General features: G+C 37.0%; 1 protein-coding gene across 1 annotated transcript in view; it reads left to right on the forward strand.

The window, feature by feature from the left end:
• Window positions 1-15275, forward strand: part of ERICH3 (glutamate rich 3) — a 101451-nt gene that overhangs the window by 61206 nt on the left and 24970 nt on the right. Inside the window, exons 13-14 of the mRNA XM_029226994.1 lie at window positions 3183-3484; window positions 8452-8682. Of these exons, the coding sequence (XP_029082827.1) occupies window positions 3183-3484; window positions 8452-8682 (533 nt within the window). The remainder of the gene's footprint in view (window positions 1-3182; window positions 3485-8451; window positions 8683-15275) is intronic.

A 15275-nucleotide genomic window follows, 5' to 3' on the forward strand; every position in this document is an offset into this window, starting at 1 on the left:
ATGGGAGATATTATAATATGGTTATAAGCTGATAGATAGGGTTGGTACCCTAGGGGGAACAAAAACACATTGATCAGGCATGACATAGAGAGAGAAATTGCTGGGGCAAAGTGCTTGAGTAGACTAGAGGAGATGGGATATAGGGCTCAAATGGAGGTGTTAGCCTTAGATGAGAGGAAGCATTCTTCTGTAGTAACAGGAAGAAAGATGGCACATAGGGCAGAGACAGATGCAAGTTGGTGGCTGTGTTGGGATCAACTGGAAGTTCTCTGCTGATTATTTCTATTTTCCAGTCAAAGAGTGATTGGAGCCTTAACCTCAGTTGATTATGAAGCTAAGAAAAAATTGAAAACCAGTGTCTTATGAGAACTGTGCATTTTAGTTGAGCGTAAGAGAGCTTACTCTTAAACATCACAACCATTTTGTTATTATTATTTGAAAACTTCAAAGAAAGAAGCTAGAGAGAACCAAGTGAAATCATATAAAGAATTGTACAGAAGCTAGTTAAGTGTTGAAGGGAGAGTAGATGCCATCCATCAGATTTTGGCACTGATTATTAAACCTCGATAGAAAGTGTTTAGGACCAAACATTTTATAGCTTGGATTTATGCAGCAGTTCCCAAAGAGTGCAATGTGTTCACACATGGATGATTGTATACAAACTCATTAGCTTTCCTGGGAGTTAAACAAATGACTTGCCCACAAATGACTTGTCCACATATATGGAGAACACATATTTGACTTGGAACAGAAAAGCAACCTCAGGTAGGTCCTAAATATACCTAGGCATTCCTGATACATTGCCCTAGACCATTCACCGTCCCACTTGCTAGATGACTCTTTCACACCTCTTCTCTCGCTTAAGGAGGAAGGATTTAGAAATTTTTGGAGTTACCTGTTTAAGGTCCTTAGAAAACAAGAAAAGCTTGGCAGTGTTCACTTCCAAAGTATGGAGGTTCCACACTTGTATCCATCCCTCAATCATGGGAACTCTTTGAAGAGTCGTGGTAGTTACTTTCAGTTGCTAAAGTGAAACACAGGAAAAAGAATTGCGTAACCAAGAGAATGCAGATTGCTTTGAGCTTTAGTAATGAGAATCAACACCTCATATTATACTCAGAAGTCAAATAGGTAGTCAGTGAGGAGGAGAGCACAGATGTTATCCACTTTGTTTGCCTAATTCCCTTAAGCAAATGGGCAATAAAAAGTCTGTGCATGCAGTAGGGAGGCATCAAAGCCTTTACACAGTCGCAACATAAACTAAAAGTAACAGCATATCAGAGGCTCCAAATCAATGTATTTGGTGTTGCCATTGATAAGGGAAGAATAGCTTGAACAGAAGGAATGCTAGGAATCATAGTCTCTGAAGATTCATGACACCTTTATTCCAAGGAAAGCAGTGTGCTACGTATATCGTCATTATAGTCAAGAAATAATTTATCATGCTTAATATGGCTGAGGTAAGTATGTTCTGATTATCCCATTTTTCACAGCCTGATAGTTACTTTGAGTGCATATCCTTTTAGCTTTATTTTATGGGGAGATAGTGAAAGGATAAGTGATATAACTAAGTTCTCATATTTACTTGTTGGGAGAATGAGTTAAGATCAATTCCTATGCTATTGCTAGTCTAGGGATGGCTGAAATTCAGTGATATCTTCAGTTTAAGAAATTGCCATTGGACTTGATTCACATAGAGGCAATTTTCAGATTTTACGTATTGTTTCTATTCTTCCTGGACTGGAAAGTCTTGACTGCATTCTGACCCCACTCTAATTGACCCAGTTCCCCAATAGTTGTGTGACATGGAGAGAAGGGAATGTGTGAAGTTCTAGAGGAGGAGTGGGGAGACTGGTAGCTGCCAGGCACCTCTTTCAGGTCAGGGATTGTCTCCAGGCCTTGGTGAAAACTTCTCCACATTCTGTTAGTCTTTGTGAGGAGACTGTGAGCACTTGCCCTGGTGGTAAGCCCAGCAGTGTAACATTTGTCTGTGTAACTAGTCATCTGAGAAGGCTATACCCGTAATCTAATCATATGGGTGTACTTCAGTGGGAGGTGATGGGAGTCTAACAGTCCTGAGCTGAAAGCCAGCTTTATCACTAACCTGCTGGGTGAACTTGGGCAAGTCATGGAATCCTTGAAGCCTCAGTTTCCTCATTTGTAAAGTGATGACGATAGTTCTTAAGTTATTGGTCTGTAGGGGAATATATCATATAAGACCATGTATATAAAGTACCCAGTAAAGAGGTTGGCACAGAAGGAGTGCTGGATGCTCTTATTGTCATCATAGTCATCATTTTTATTAATGTATGTATTACAGTTTTTGGAATTCCTATTTTGATATTAACTTGAGAGATGGGATAAAAGCTAGAGAAGAATTTATTAATGTTACTTTTGTTATAACTGATTTTTTAAAATATTTTTTAATGTCTTAAAACATTCAGATCATTTGCTGGCTCACCAGATTTGACTTAGAATGACTTTATGACCTCTATAGATTATTGCCATTTTCCAAAACAAAAGCTTATTGCCAGGACAAATCACCAAAAGATTGTGGTACAGGTTTCAAAAGGCCATTCTAAAAGCAATAATGACAGTTCTGTTAAAATGAGCATTCAGGCTCCTGAAGTGTTTATTTAAAGGGCACAAAAATATTTAACTGATTGTGTTTCTTAAAAATTCAGTCATAATTATTTAGAGTCAATTTTGTATGTAAGTCTTTTTGTTGTTGTCTTGTTGGAATAATAAATTATCAAAGACCGAATGACATCTTCTGATAATTTTTATCTCAGCTTCCTTTTATTGATAAACCTGAATGTTCTTTTATCACATAATTCTAATATGAGGACTTAAATTACCTATCTATCTATCTATCTCTGTTATAAGGCCAAATATATACTTTAAGGTGCAAAGTTTAGTTTGAGACTATAATTCATTATTGTTAAGTTGCTTTCTTTTCTTGTGTAATTACTGTGGGTAAAACTATTAAGAATTGTTGTGTTTACAAGATTTTGGTATTAATAAGGAGAAAGTAGTTTATTTTAATTAACTCTGTGTACTATGATAAATATGTGTCTTGTAACATTTCTTACTGGAATAAGAGAAGTGATTTAAAGATCTTTGCAGTTCCATTGTGCTGTATATAAAGGTTAATCAACACTTTATGTTAATATTTTTCCTAGGTGCATTATTGCAATGGGCCTTGACAAAAAAACAACTTCACCAAAACCTAGGAAAGAAAAGAGTATTGAGAGAAGAGAGGGATTGATGAAGGGTGAGGGGAAACTGAAGAAGGATAGAGAGTACCTGATACCAAGAAGGAGAGAGATGAAGGGGAGCAAAACCTCAGCTTCAGCCATTTTTTCAGCTCAAGAACTACATACAGGGATCGGCGAAGTGAGAACTGCTGTCGAAGAAATGGAACGTAAAGAAAAGCCAGGACAAGAAGTCTGGGAAGATGACCAAGAAAACATATTTAAATATGGTAATGAGTAACACTGGATTCTTTTGCTGTTGCCTGGTGTGGTCGTTTTGTTTAAGACTTTACAATGTGATTATAAAAATTTGCAAAAATATCCATTAAATGTTGTTACTCAGTTTCGATCTTCAGGCAACTGTGTTGCAGGTGAGGAATCCCTGACCACCTTCTCAACTGTTTTGCAAGGAGTTCTGTGTGGCCTGTCTTAGAGGAGGGCAGCCTAACTCCAGGGGGTTGGAGGTACTTGGAGGGGAAGGCGGGAAAGGAGAGTTTGCGTCTGCGTGAGCCAGAGGCTCTGTTCACTTATGCAGGGAGACACCATTTCACCAAACAGAATTTTGCCTGTTTTTTTCAGTATTTGATGTACTTGCTTTGGTGAAACTGATGCTTTGGCATCAGGTGGGAACAAACTATATGATTATATAGTGATAGAGTATTCCATAACTGAAAACATTTGATGTAGGCCTGGGGTCCTGGAGCTTGTCCGCATTTCTTGTTTTCTTGTTCTTCCCTTCCCTCCCCTCCGATCCCTTCCCCTCCCTTCCTCTCACTCATCTCTCCTTCCTCTTCATCTTCTTCCTCTTCATCCTTCTCCTCTGCCTCTTTCTCCTCGTTTCTTTCCCCCCTCTAACTGCATACACACACATATATATATATATCCTTACCTTATATATATACATACCCTCACCTTTTGACGTAGTAGATATTATTACTCTCTCCATTTTAAGAAAATGAGGCTCAGACATACAGAGAGAAAGTAGCAGAACTAAGTTTCATACTGTAGGAAAGGAAAAACTTTTCCCTCTACCCATCTTAGGTTCATTAACTGTATCCTTGTAAATGAAACTGACAAAAGAGATTAAAAAGGGAAAACAAGCAAAAGTTTATTAGCAGGTGCATCGTCCATATGTATGGGAGCACTCAGCTGAGTAACTCAAAGGGGGGGTTAGAACTTGGGCTTATATGGCATCTTAATAAAAGAAAAATACATTTTTTCAAGAAGTGACAAGGCAAAGGAAAAGGACATTGAGCTTCCAGGGGCAACAAATTGTGGGAAGGCAAATATTATGTGGAAAATAATGGTAGATAAGGGCTAGTTCTAGTGAAGTTTGTTATGTTGATTCCTCTGGTGCCATCTCTGGGCTGCTAAGGATCAGAGTTGTCTCCTATGATTAACTTTTGCCCTTGCTGGGAGAGAGGGGAGGGGAGACACCTTCAAATATATATGTCCTGCTTTTAGGGAAATGGGGGGAGGGCAGAGAGCTTCTCTTCTATTTACTACTTCTCAATTGCCTTCAGCTCAAAATAAACCTTATGCCCAAGTGGCATAGTTTGGGGTGGCATACTCTGCTACCCTTTAATACACAGGCTTGTCTAATTCCAAAGCCCAAACTTTCAAACACTGTATGTAAAACCTCCTCTGCTGTACAAGCTATCCTTGATGTTACCTGGTTGTGGGTGATATGTCCAAAGAATCAGAAAAGGGGAGCTGCCTAAGTGTCCTTCTTGTACCCAGGAGACAAAGCCTGGATTAGAGGAGCGCTAGCCATTGGCTGGGATGAGTGTGGAAGGGCTGGTATCAGGAAAGGGGCATCTCCTAGGTCTCTTCTTCCCCACCTTCTCTAGTTGCCGCCCAACAGTTTCAGAAATCCAAGAAAATAATTAGAGTTGTTACAGCATTGGACTTTATATCTGTTTATTACTGAAATAATGTGACTATCTAAAAAAGATTTCACTCCTAACACTTTGACCCAGCTTACCTCTCTCCATGATCCTTTCTAGTCTTTATTCTTATCTTAAACTGAAAATTTTACAATATCTGTAGATAACAATAGCAACAGCAGAGCAATTAACAAATGGGATGTGTTTTCCTGTTTTAACTTTCACAACATACAGGTATGTTTATTTAGGCCATGTTCAATTTCTGTATTTTTTTTTCTTAAACCAACATGGCCCGTGCTATGAGTAGCATACTTTATGACTATCAAACAGCTTTTCCCAAGTTCTTCCTTCTGTGTTGGCTCCTTAATGGACTTTAAATGCCCATTTCCATTTAAGGAAAGAAGAAACAGCGGAGCAAGGCTTCAGCTCTCTGTAGAACAGCCGCTGATGGTCAGGGCAGCAAGAAGCCTGTGAGGAGGTCAGCGAGGGAGAGCTGCGGAGGGATTGATGTTGACCTCGCGTTGACTTGCTTCCTCATTAGTGGGGATGGTAAACAACAAGCTAATTACCTTCTCTGGAAGAAGAAAGATGAGATGGGGAAACAGAAGAAATTATGAAAAGGGATACAGAAAGCATGCCACTAGTTCATTCATATTGAAAACATGAGTAGATGAGACAAAAGAGGTGTGCTTTGAGCTGTGATGCTAATGCAGTGTTCCTGGTTAATAGAAGGCTAATATTTAAATGTGATGATAGAACAAAGCCAGGGCAGCCTTGAATTTCGTGTTTTGAGAGAAAACACTGAAGCTCCTGCCAAATAGGATTCAGGGATTGTTCTTGTGGTTCACTACATGACCCTTCAGTTTTATGGTCTGCTTCAATAATATAACTGCGATTGTGTCCTAATTGTGGACACTTGTACGACTCTGATTTTAATCAGTGCCTCCATTAAAGTGTATTGCTGTCGATAAAGCACATATTGTGTGTGATTTCTCCTAGTCTATGACCAACTCTCTCCACCCCCAATCAATCATGATTACTACTAATCTCTAACATTTATTAGGAGCCTACTGTCCTTGGCACTATACTAAGCATATTTTAGGGATTATTGCTTTTAATAGTCCCCATAGCGTCGTGAGGCAGGTGCCACCCATATCATAGGTGAAGAAACTGAAGCTTAAAGATGTTGAGCAAATTGACAGGTCACACAGCTGTGCTTTAACTGGTACTTGGACACATGACAGCCTGACTCCAGAACCCTCATATTTCACCACGCTGTAATACTGTTGATGGACTTGCAGCGATTTACTCATGTACTGTCTGGCCCCTCCTTATCTTGTGACCAGCAGCAAATATCTCTTGTTTCTAATGTGTTTCTCTGTGTGTGAATTCTGTGGCTAACTTCAACCACTCCTAGGAAGTCTTCCACAATCTCCAAATGACTTTCCATCCTTGTTTGACTCTATTCCACTTATTTGACACTATTTCACATAATTAATCATGAGTCCTATATAAAAATCTACAGCAATTGAGCCCAATAGTGTTAAAACGAACATTACTGAGGGTCATGTATAAAAACTCTTCTAACATGAGCACAGTATTTCTTGGGTACCTACGTCTTATTTCCTCAACAAAAATTGGAGATTCTTTGATGGGCAGGGGTTGTGTTACTGTAATGTCTTTTATCTTGCAATTTTAGCCTCTTCCAAATAGAAGGGTCTCAATAGATTGAGATAAGGGTCTTATTGATTGACAGCTGACTAAACCAAGTGAGAAGCTATCCCATTACTTGGCCTGAAATATTTGAATCAAAATATTAGTTTTTATTAGTATGTCCTGTTTCCATTATGCAATATAAACTAATTTTTTCAACTTCTTGCTTATTTTATAATTTTGTTCTACTGATTCACATTTCTCTTTCTCCATATTAAATCTCTTTCATGAAAACTTTCTCGTGGTGAGTTCTCTTTGTTTGCCTTTTTTCATTACAGTTTCTGATCTCACTTTTCTTCTCACATCGCCCTCATCCCTTCTCTGCATTAACAGAGCTTTCTTCATATGCACAGAGCATGCATTTCTAAATTAAGCTTCCTTCATTGTGGCAGAGTGGACAGCTCTCAAGTAATTACCCGAAAGGCCCCCACTGCTGGAGAAGAAGCCAGACTATCTAATAACTAAAACACACAAAATAGGGAAAACTTTATTTTTCCTGTAATTTTTATTTTAAAAGATAATTGTTTATTTGCTTAATTGGTTCTGCATGAAATCCTTTTGCTCTCTATCCTTGGCATGTTGTCACTTCAAGATTTTTAGTTTTTGGTGGAAGAAAAAGGGGAACAATTAAATATGAAAGGTGAAAAATTATAACCACAAGGGACAGATGGCGTTTATCTGATGTGACAGTTTCCTTTTTCTGCTACAGATGTGTTACACTTCTGAAGAAATGAAGCAAATTCATGACTGTGACAGGAATATTCTATTTTATAAGAATTTTTATCCTTGGAATGTAATTATTTTATTGATTGTAGGGATGAATAATGCATATGATTTCAGTTCTCGCCCAGATACAGAATCCTTCATAATGCCTTTTCTTGATGTCCATTTGGTTCTCTCAAAGAATGTGCTATTCACAGTGTTACTTCTCAGGGCCTTTGGACTTGATTAATTGAATATTTTCCACTTCACTATTCATTAACTTGATATCCAAATATTTTGAACATTCTTCCTATAAAATATGGCCTCACTGGGTCTCCAAATTAACTTTCATTATTATAATCCTGTTCTCTTCATTTTAAATTTATTTCTAATTTATTGTTTTCTATCAAGTTCTTCTCTTGTCCATTTTGGTTATTGTAGATGATGATGTCCATTTGTAAATGAGCTTTTTTTTTTTTTTTTTTTTTGCGGTACACGGGCCTCTCACTGTTGTGGCCTCTCCCGTTGCGGAGCACAGGCTTCGGACGTGCAGGATCAGCGGCCATGGCTCATGGGCCCAGCCGCTCCGCGGCATGTGGGATCTTCCCGGACTGGGGCACGAACCCGTGCCCCCTGCATCAGCAGGCGGACTCTCAACCACTGCGCCACCAGGGAGGCCCCTGGAGTTTCATTTCTTTACTGCTCTTGTATATGTAACTGATTGCAATCTTTGATCATTTTTTATTAGTTTTCCATGTTCACTAACTGTGTGAAAAAGAAGTGAAGAAAGGCCCAGAGAGGAGAAGATAATGGAGTCAAAGTTCTCATTAAAATGAAATGGGTTAAGTATTAGGGATTCTATTTTCATTCTCATAGTGGAACTTTTCTTTTCTCAGAATATGAAGAAGATTTCGAAGCAGATGAGGAGAAACAAGATGAGAAAGCTAATGAAGGACAGGCTGATGATCCATTGAATGGAATGCCAAAGTCACCCTCAGATGATGAAAAAGATCTTTTGGACGCTGAAAAGGAGAGTGAAACCTCGTGGAAGGCATCAGATGCTGATGACAGTGTGAAAGATGAGGTTGATGGATGCTCTGAGAGTGAATTGGAAGAGGATAAACATGGCAAGTTGATTAGCTTATCATTTGACATAGGCTGTTTAGCAAGTGTACTTACTACTTTTCTTTTCCTTATATTTAATGAGAGAATCTTCTTTAAAAGACTGTTCGGAACCTGGTTCCCTAACCGAGGATGCTGATCAACCCCTCTTCCATAGATATCCAAATTATGGAGTCATTCTTCCATCCTTTCTCTTTCTTTAGTTTGCTGGGATTTTTCAGCAGGGTGTCACGTGAAGCTTGTAGTGACACATCTTCTGTTTACGTAGAAAGTTACTACCTTTTTTTCATCTCAAACTATCTCCTCTTATATACACACACATATACACCATTTTTGTGGCTTTGGAAAAATGAAAAGTAGCTCCCATTCAATTAAGGGAAAAGTTGAAAATTCCTCCCTTATGTTCATGTTTTTTTCTTAACTTACCTGGAATGCAGATGCTGGCATATTAGTTTATGGAAGGATTATTGCTCTTGGCAAAGCTTACCCCTTATAATCTTCAAACGTAAAACGACTCTGAATGTTCACAGGGAAAATACAGAGCTTTTCAGGTAGATAAAGAAACCCTCATTATCTGAGGCATATCTTAAATATTTAAGACCTTTTTAAACACCTTAAATTACCAAAATAATGTCCAAAGAAGGAAAACATTTCTGGATTTGTCCCATGAAAGTGTTTGGCCAAGGCTGTGTGGGTCTTAGTAAATAAAATATCTTCCCTGGTACATTCTGGGCATTTATCAGTGATAATAATAACCCTGTCTTATATTTAAGTATGTGTATGTCTTCGTAGTTTGCTTTAGACTAGCGAATGAGGTAACATTATGATGACTTTTTGAATTGCTGTCAATTTTCCTCATTCTTTTCACCTCTCAAATTTTTTTCTGTACAAGATCTCAAAATTTTGAATTCAAGGAATACATAGGGATTATACAAAATAAGAGTAAATTAAGTAATAAAGTAATCACAAGAACAAATATTTAGTTTGTAGTTCTGTTCAAGAACGAATTCAAGCAAACCTATTCTAAAATTTCATGCAGACATATACAAGACAATAAAATAAAGAACAGAAATTATTTAGAGTAAGAAAGAAGATAATTTTACTAGGAACTGCACATGAGATCATGACTATGCTTGAACTAAAAACTTAATCCTGAACTTCCTGACAGAGTGAAGAGTGAAGCACAATGTGAAAAATTAGAGTGATTTTAACTTGCAATATATTTGAAAACAAGTTTTGCTGCCATTTTATTATAGTTGAAAGAACTACTCTATATTAATGATCTAGCATTGAAAAATTTTTGTAAAGTCTTAAATTAGGCCTTTTCTTTAATTTCTCAATAGTTACATTTTATGTTTCTAGGCATGCCGAAACATAGCTTTTTTCCCTCATTTTGAATATGAATATTGGATTTAAGTTTATATTCCTATATGACATAGAAAAAGTTTAAGAATTCTATGGAAAAGTGATGTCACCTGAATCAAATTTTAAAGAAACTATACACGTGACTTGGACCTGGAAAAAGATTGAAAGTGTGTTTGCATATAAATATAACCGGTTCAGAACAAAGAAGGACTCAGTTTTTAATTTCTTCAATAATGGTGGTGAATTATCAAGTACTGATTTCACAAAGGGTCAGTACATTATTTCAATATATGGTAATCTGGGGATTATTTTTGTACTGCATAATCAACTTGCTTTCTTGGGATCAAATGGATTTTTTTCCAAGATAGAGTAATTTTTTCTGTTTAAGCAGACAAGGATGTAGGCAGTACTTGAATCTTACTTCAAGGGAAGGCTTTAATCATTTAGACCTGTAATTATTGAATAACTGATAGTGATGGGTCAACATCAACACTGAATACTACTTGCATTTAAATAACTGGAATCTTATGTTTAAAAAGGTATCCTATAGGTACTGTTCATTAAGACTATTTTGTGCTAAGTGCTGTGCTAAATATTTTACATGAATTATCTGATTTACTTCAAACAACCTTAAAAAAAAGCAGGTACTTTTAATCTCCATTTCACTAGTAAAGAAACGTGGAAATGATGAGACTGAGTAACTCACGCAGCCAGAAACTGGTGGAGCCAAGACGCAAAATTCAGAGCCTGGATTTTGGAAAAAAACAATATAACATTTCTCCAAATCAGCCAATATCCACTTATCTAAAATTAAAGCAAGTCCCCCCAATAAAAGGATTTTGTTTCCTTAAGAATGTACATTTTAGAGGCATTTACCTTGAGCTCTTCATCTTATCCTATTTTTTAGCCTCTGTTTTTTGTTTTACTTTTAAACGGAGGAAATTAAAATGGACATTTTCTAATTTTACCCAAATTTACCTCTCTCCTTCCTGGATGGACTCCCCCAATCCACTTCCAGGCCTTTTGCTTGTTTCCAATTCATCCCCTTCCTCTTCTATGAGACTCTCCTACTTCGGCAGCCTTCACTGAGCTCTTTATTTTATGAAACTCTATCGTTCAGTAGTTGATTTTTCACTCATTGTTTCATGTGTGTTAAATTTTGCCCCTCAAGCTAATTTAACAACACACAAATTAATTATACTACAAAAGCTAGGATTGTATGTTTTCCTTGTTATTCCTCACAGAGGTAATTTCCTAAAGATATTTTGTGAATATTAAGCAGTTACTTGATAAACACCAAGAATACTAAAACACTTTTGTTAGTGCCATGATATCTAGTTACATTTATACTATATGATTATTACTGGAATTTTATTAAAAACATTGTATAGAGTTAGCTGCATTATGGAGATATAGAACATATAATATTTTAAATAGATGTGTAATGAAAGCTATCAGAACATATAAAATCTAGTCCACAATGTTGGGAAATTTAAGAGCTAACTGCTCTTAAATTAAATTGGCTAACTATTTTATTCTGTTTTTTCAATAACGATGTTATTAAATAATCCTTTTTAAGAGCTCCTTTGCATCCTCGGTATTTACATTAAAACTCTGCCATTATTCTGAAGTAAAATTTCATTGCTTACTATTGCTTCTTTCCTCCACCACCAGGCTCCTTTATTTTCCATCCCTTTATTTTGATAACCTGACCCTGCGTTATTCAAAAACATGCTTTGTAGCATGAGGAGTATCAGAATTAGATATTTCATCCAGCAAACAAGAAATGTGCATTAAAAATGATAATGACATGATAGATTCCTTGGAACAATCTATTGAAAAGCCAGACAGCACTTCATCTTCAAAAGTGTAAGAGGCATATTGTGACCACTGAATCCTAGACACTGGTACATCCTTTTTATTGACATGATTAAGAATCTCGCTGTTAGTGTTTGGATGTGTTTCATTTGAACCTGCCTGCACCTGTTCCCAGAGGGCAAACAATTGCCCAGGCTGTCACTCTTGTGACAAGTCGGCCCCATTTAAACTGCCAGTGAGCAATTGCATCGGCCCGCCTTGATGAATACACTGCGCTGAGCAGCCTGCAAATGATGGAGTGCCAGGGACTGCGTGCCCACTAAGAGAGGACCCTGCTTTAGGAATGATGTGTGAGACTTCCCATCGTTTAAAAAGAATGACAGATTCCTTTTCTCTGTGTTTGTGTTGGCAACCCCAGGAGCTAATTCACCAGTTGAATATATATTGTCATAGATGAATGTTATAAAGTTGAGGGGAAAAGTGTCATGTTGCTGAGAATAGACTTTTAGGGACAGTTTGGATGATAGTACCTATGAGTAAGAGGTAAAGACTAAGTAGCCCCTTATGAGAAAGAGAGCGGGGGGAAGGAGAGAGAGAGAGAGAGAGAGAGAGAGAGAGAGAGAGAGAGAGGGAGAGAGAGAGAGAATCTGTTCCCAGAATACAAAGAAAAGGACATAAGAATTAAAGTGAAATTTTTGTCTAGTAAGAAAGATAGTATTTTACTTGCGCTATTTTTCAGTCTGTTGAATAAGTAGGCCTTAAAGACTTTGAAAATCTCAGAATCACAAAAATATTCTGTTTACTTGATTTACTGACTTCCAGTATCTCACTCTTCCTTTCTGGGCCTGACTATGGGCTTGAAGGGATGCATATGAGCAAAGCCTGCTCCTTCTGTGTTGAAATTGTACATGCTATGAGACCACGCTCTGTGGACTTCAGTGTCACTTGACTCCTCCTCGGACCAGAGAGGGTTAGGGGAAGATTGTAGGCAGCTTTTGGCTAGAATCTATGTCTGTGATGTTTTGCATGATTAGTCACATTTTAATTTAATTGTAAGAATTCCTCAATTCATCTTCACTTTTGGATTGTTGAAGTAGGAAGTCATGGCTTTCAGGTGAATACTTAAATGCAGCATCATCTTTTAGTTCACATAAAATACTTTTCTATGAGTTATTTCTCTACAGTTTTGAATCTGTGCTATACATAGTGATGGCACTACTGAGGCACTCAATAAAATCTTGTGAAATGCATGGCTGGTTGACTAGATTAATGGACCAATGTAAAAAGATTTAAGCAGCCAAATATGATACATGATTTGATTATATTCTCAGTATTTTAAGTATTTAGAAAATCCAGTTAAAGGTAAATAAGGAGGAACTTTTAAGCTTTCTTCTTCTTCTCCTGCATTTACTTTAGATATATATATATACAAAGTAATGTGTATATTTGTCTCATTGGTAAATTGATAATGAATTACCAGTATGAGGACATATGTTCTCCCTTACACCAAATAACTAGTTACTGTTCATGGATGGAATTCAGTGATTTCTGCTTCTATTGTCATTAAGCATACACTCATTTGATGATATTTATTGAGTACAAAGCACTTGTCTAATCAGGTATTATTGTACATGAAAATATTCACCAAACCACAGTATCTAATATAAATATGAACAGATTTTGGTGAACTCATGAGTATAACCTACAACTGTTAATATAAAGAATAGTAGGACATAAAAATTCATATGTCAAGGCTAATTTGAAGAAAATAGGTGTGACACTTATGCAGATTTTTCTGTGAAACCTTGGACCAAGGAATTGGCAAAGAGACATAATTTGTGTTAGAACTCAGAGCAGTATTGGGTCCACTGGGTTGAGATACATGGTGTGTTATTGGAGTGATCTAAATTTTTAACTGAATTTTCATATTTGAGTTTGTGAACTTAAATCGAGGTGTCTCTATGGGCTTCAAGCTAGTAAGCTAAAAACAAAGTAGTTAAAATCAGGACATTAGTGGAGGAAATAATGAATTTAAACTGTAGTAAAACAATGCATCATGCTAGTGGGTGAAGGAATGATTGAAAACTGAGGCCAGGACTTGTCACTGGTTCAAAACAAACTACATAGCTATGGATCGCAATAAGAGTATAACAGCTTCTGAGAGAGCTACCCATGGTCACTGTTAAGAGAATGAACAAATACCTTAATAAATATGTGTAGTTGATTTATTGTACTCATGCCAGAGGAAGCAATGTCTGTCTAGAGTGTGTAATCTCTATGGAAGCAGGGACCTGGCCTGCTTTTTACTCCATTGTGTCCTCAATACCAGAACATTGCCTGAAACGTAGGACGTGCTCAATGTGCATTTAGTGAATGAATGAATCTCTGTAAGTGGCTAGGAAGATGGAGGACAACTCAGGACCTCAGTTACGGAGAGAGAGCAGAGTTCATCCTGAATTTGCTGGACTGGTGCTGACTATGGATGTGTGTGTGCGGTTGGTACCTTTGGTCAGGTGTATATCAAATTGACTAGGCAGGCAGTGCAAACAGTGGAGATTACTGACACATATATAGTAGAATATGTAAAACAATTTTCCATTTGTCATCTGTAGTGGTAACAGTGGAAATCTAGCTAAGAGAAGCAATAGTGGGTTCATGACAGTGGGTGCCCTCTGTTTGAAGGCCTTTTGGCAGGTAGAGTGGTCTTGGTTTTAATACAATGGGTCATTACAAAAGAGGTATTTTACAAAAATTGCTCCTTTATAGCTAATGGACATTGGGTATTATTTAACTTCCGTGGGCCTTACTTTCTAGATCTAGAAAAAGAAGATAACTAACTACTCCATGGGATTAAATGAGATGTTTGTAAAGTGCTTACCTCAGTGCTTGGTACAGAGTAGGTGCATAATCATGATCAGGTTTTATTTTTTTCCTCAATAAATGGTAACTGTGACTACTATGCTTAATGTGATATACAGGGTGAAATCACAAGAAAGAAATTTATTAGAATGTACTTATCATGTATGATATCAGAGAGAGAAGAAGACTGAAAATCATAAAGCAATGATTATTTGATTTGGTGAGATTAATTTTTATCATGTAATTTCTGCAATGATTTATGGAGAGCAATAATTGGAATTGATTCCTATTTTACAGCAAAGAAAACAGAGCCTTAGAGAAGTTAAGTAGCATAACCAAAGTCAAAGCTAATGAGTAGCTTAGTCATGATTGGAACACCTAAGTTTGTCTTACAGAAAAGCGTAGTATTTTCTCTCAAGTTCATGTTGTGTGAAATAGTAGTGACAGAAAAGAAGGAATAGTTATCAATGAACAGTTATGATGACATGAAAAGAGAAAACAGTGAAGGATTGGGGACTGATTGAATGTGGAAAGAGAAAAGTCAGAGATCCTGCTT

The sequence above is a fragment of the Monodon monoceros genome, unplaced genomic scaffold (genome assembly GCF_005190385.1).
Source record: "Monodon monoceros isolate NGI ecotype Baffin Bay Population unplaced genomic scaffold, NGI_Narwhal_1 Super_Scaffold_18, whole genome shotgun sequence".
NCBI lineage: Eukaryota > Metazoa > Chordata > Mammalia > Artiodactyla > Monodontidae > Monodon > Monodon monoceros.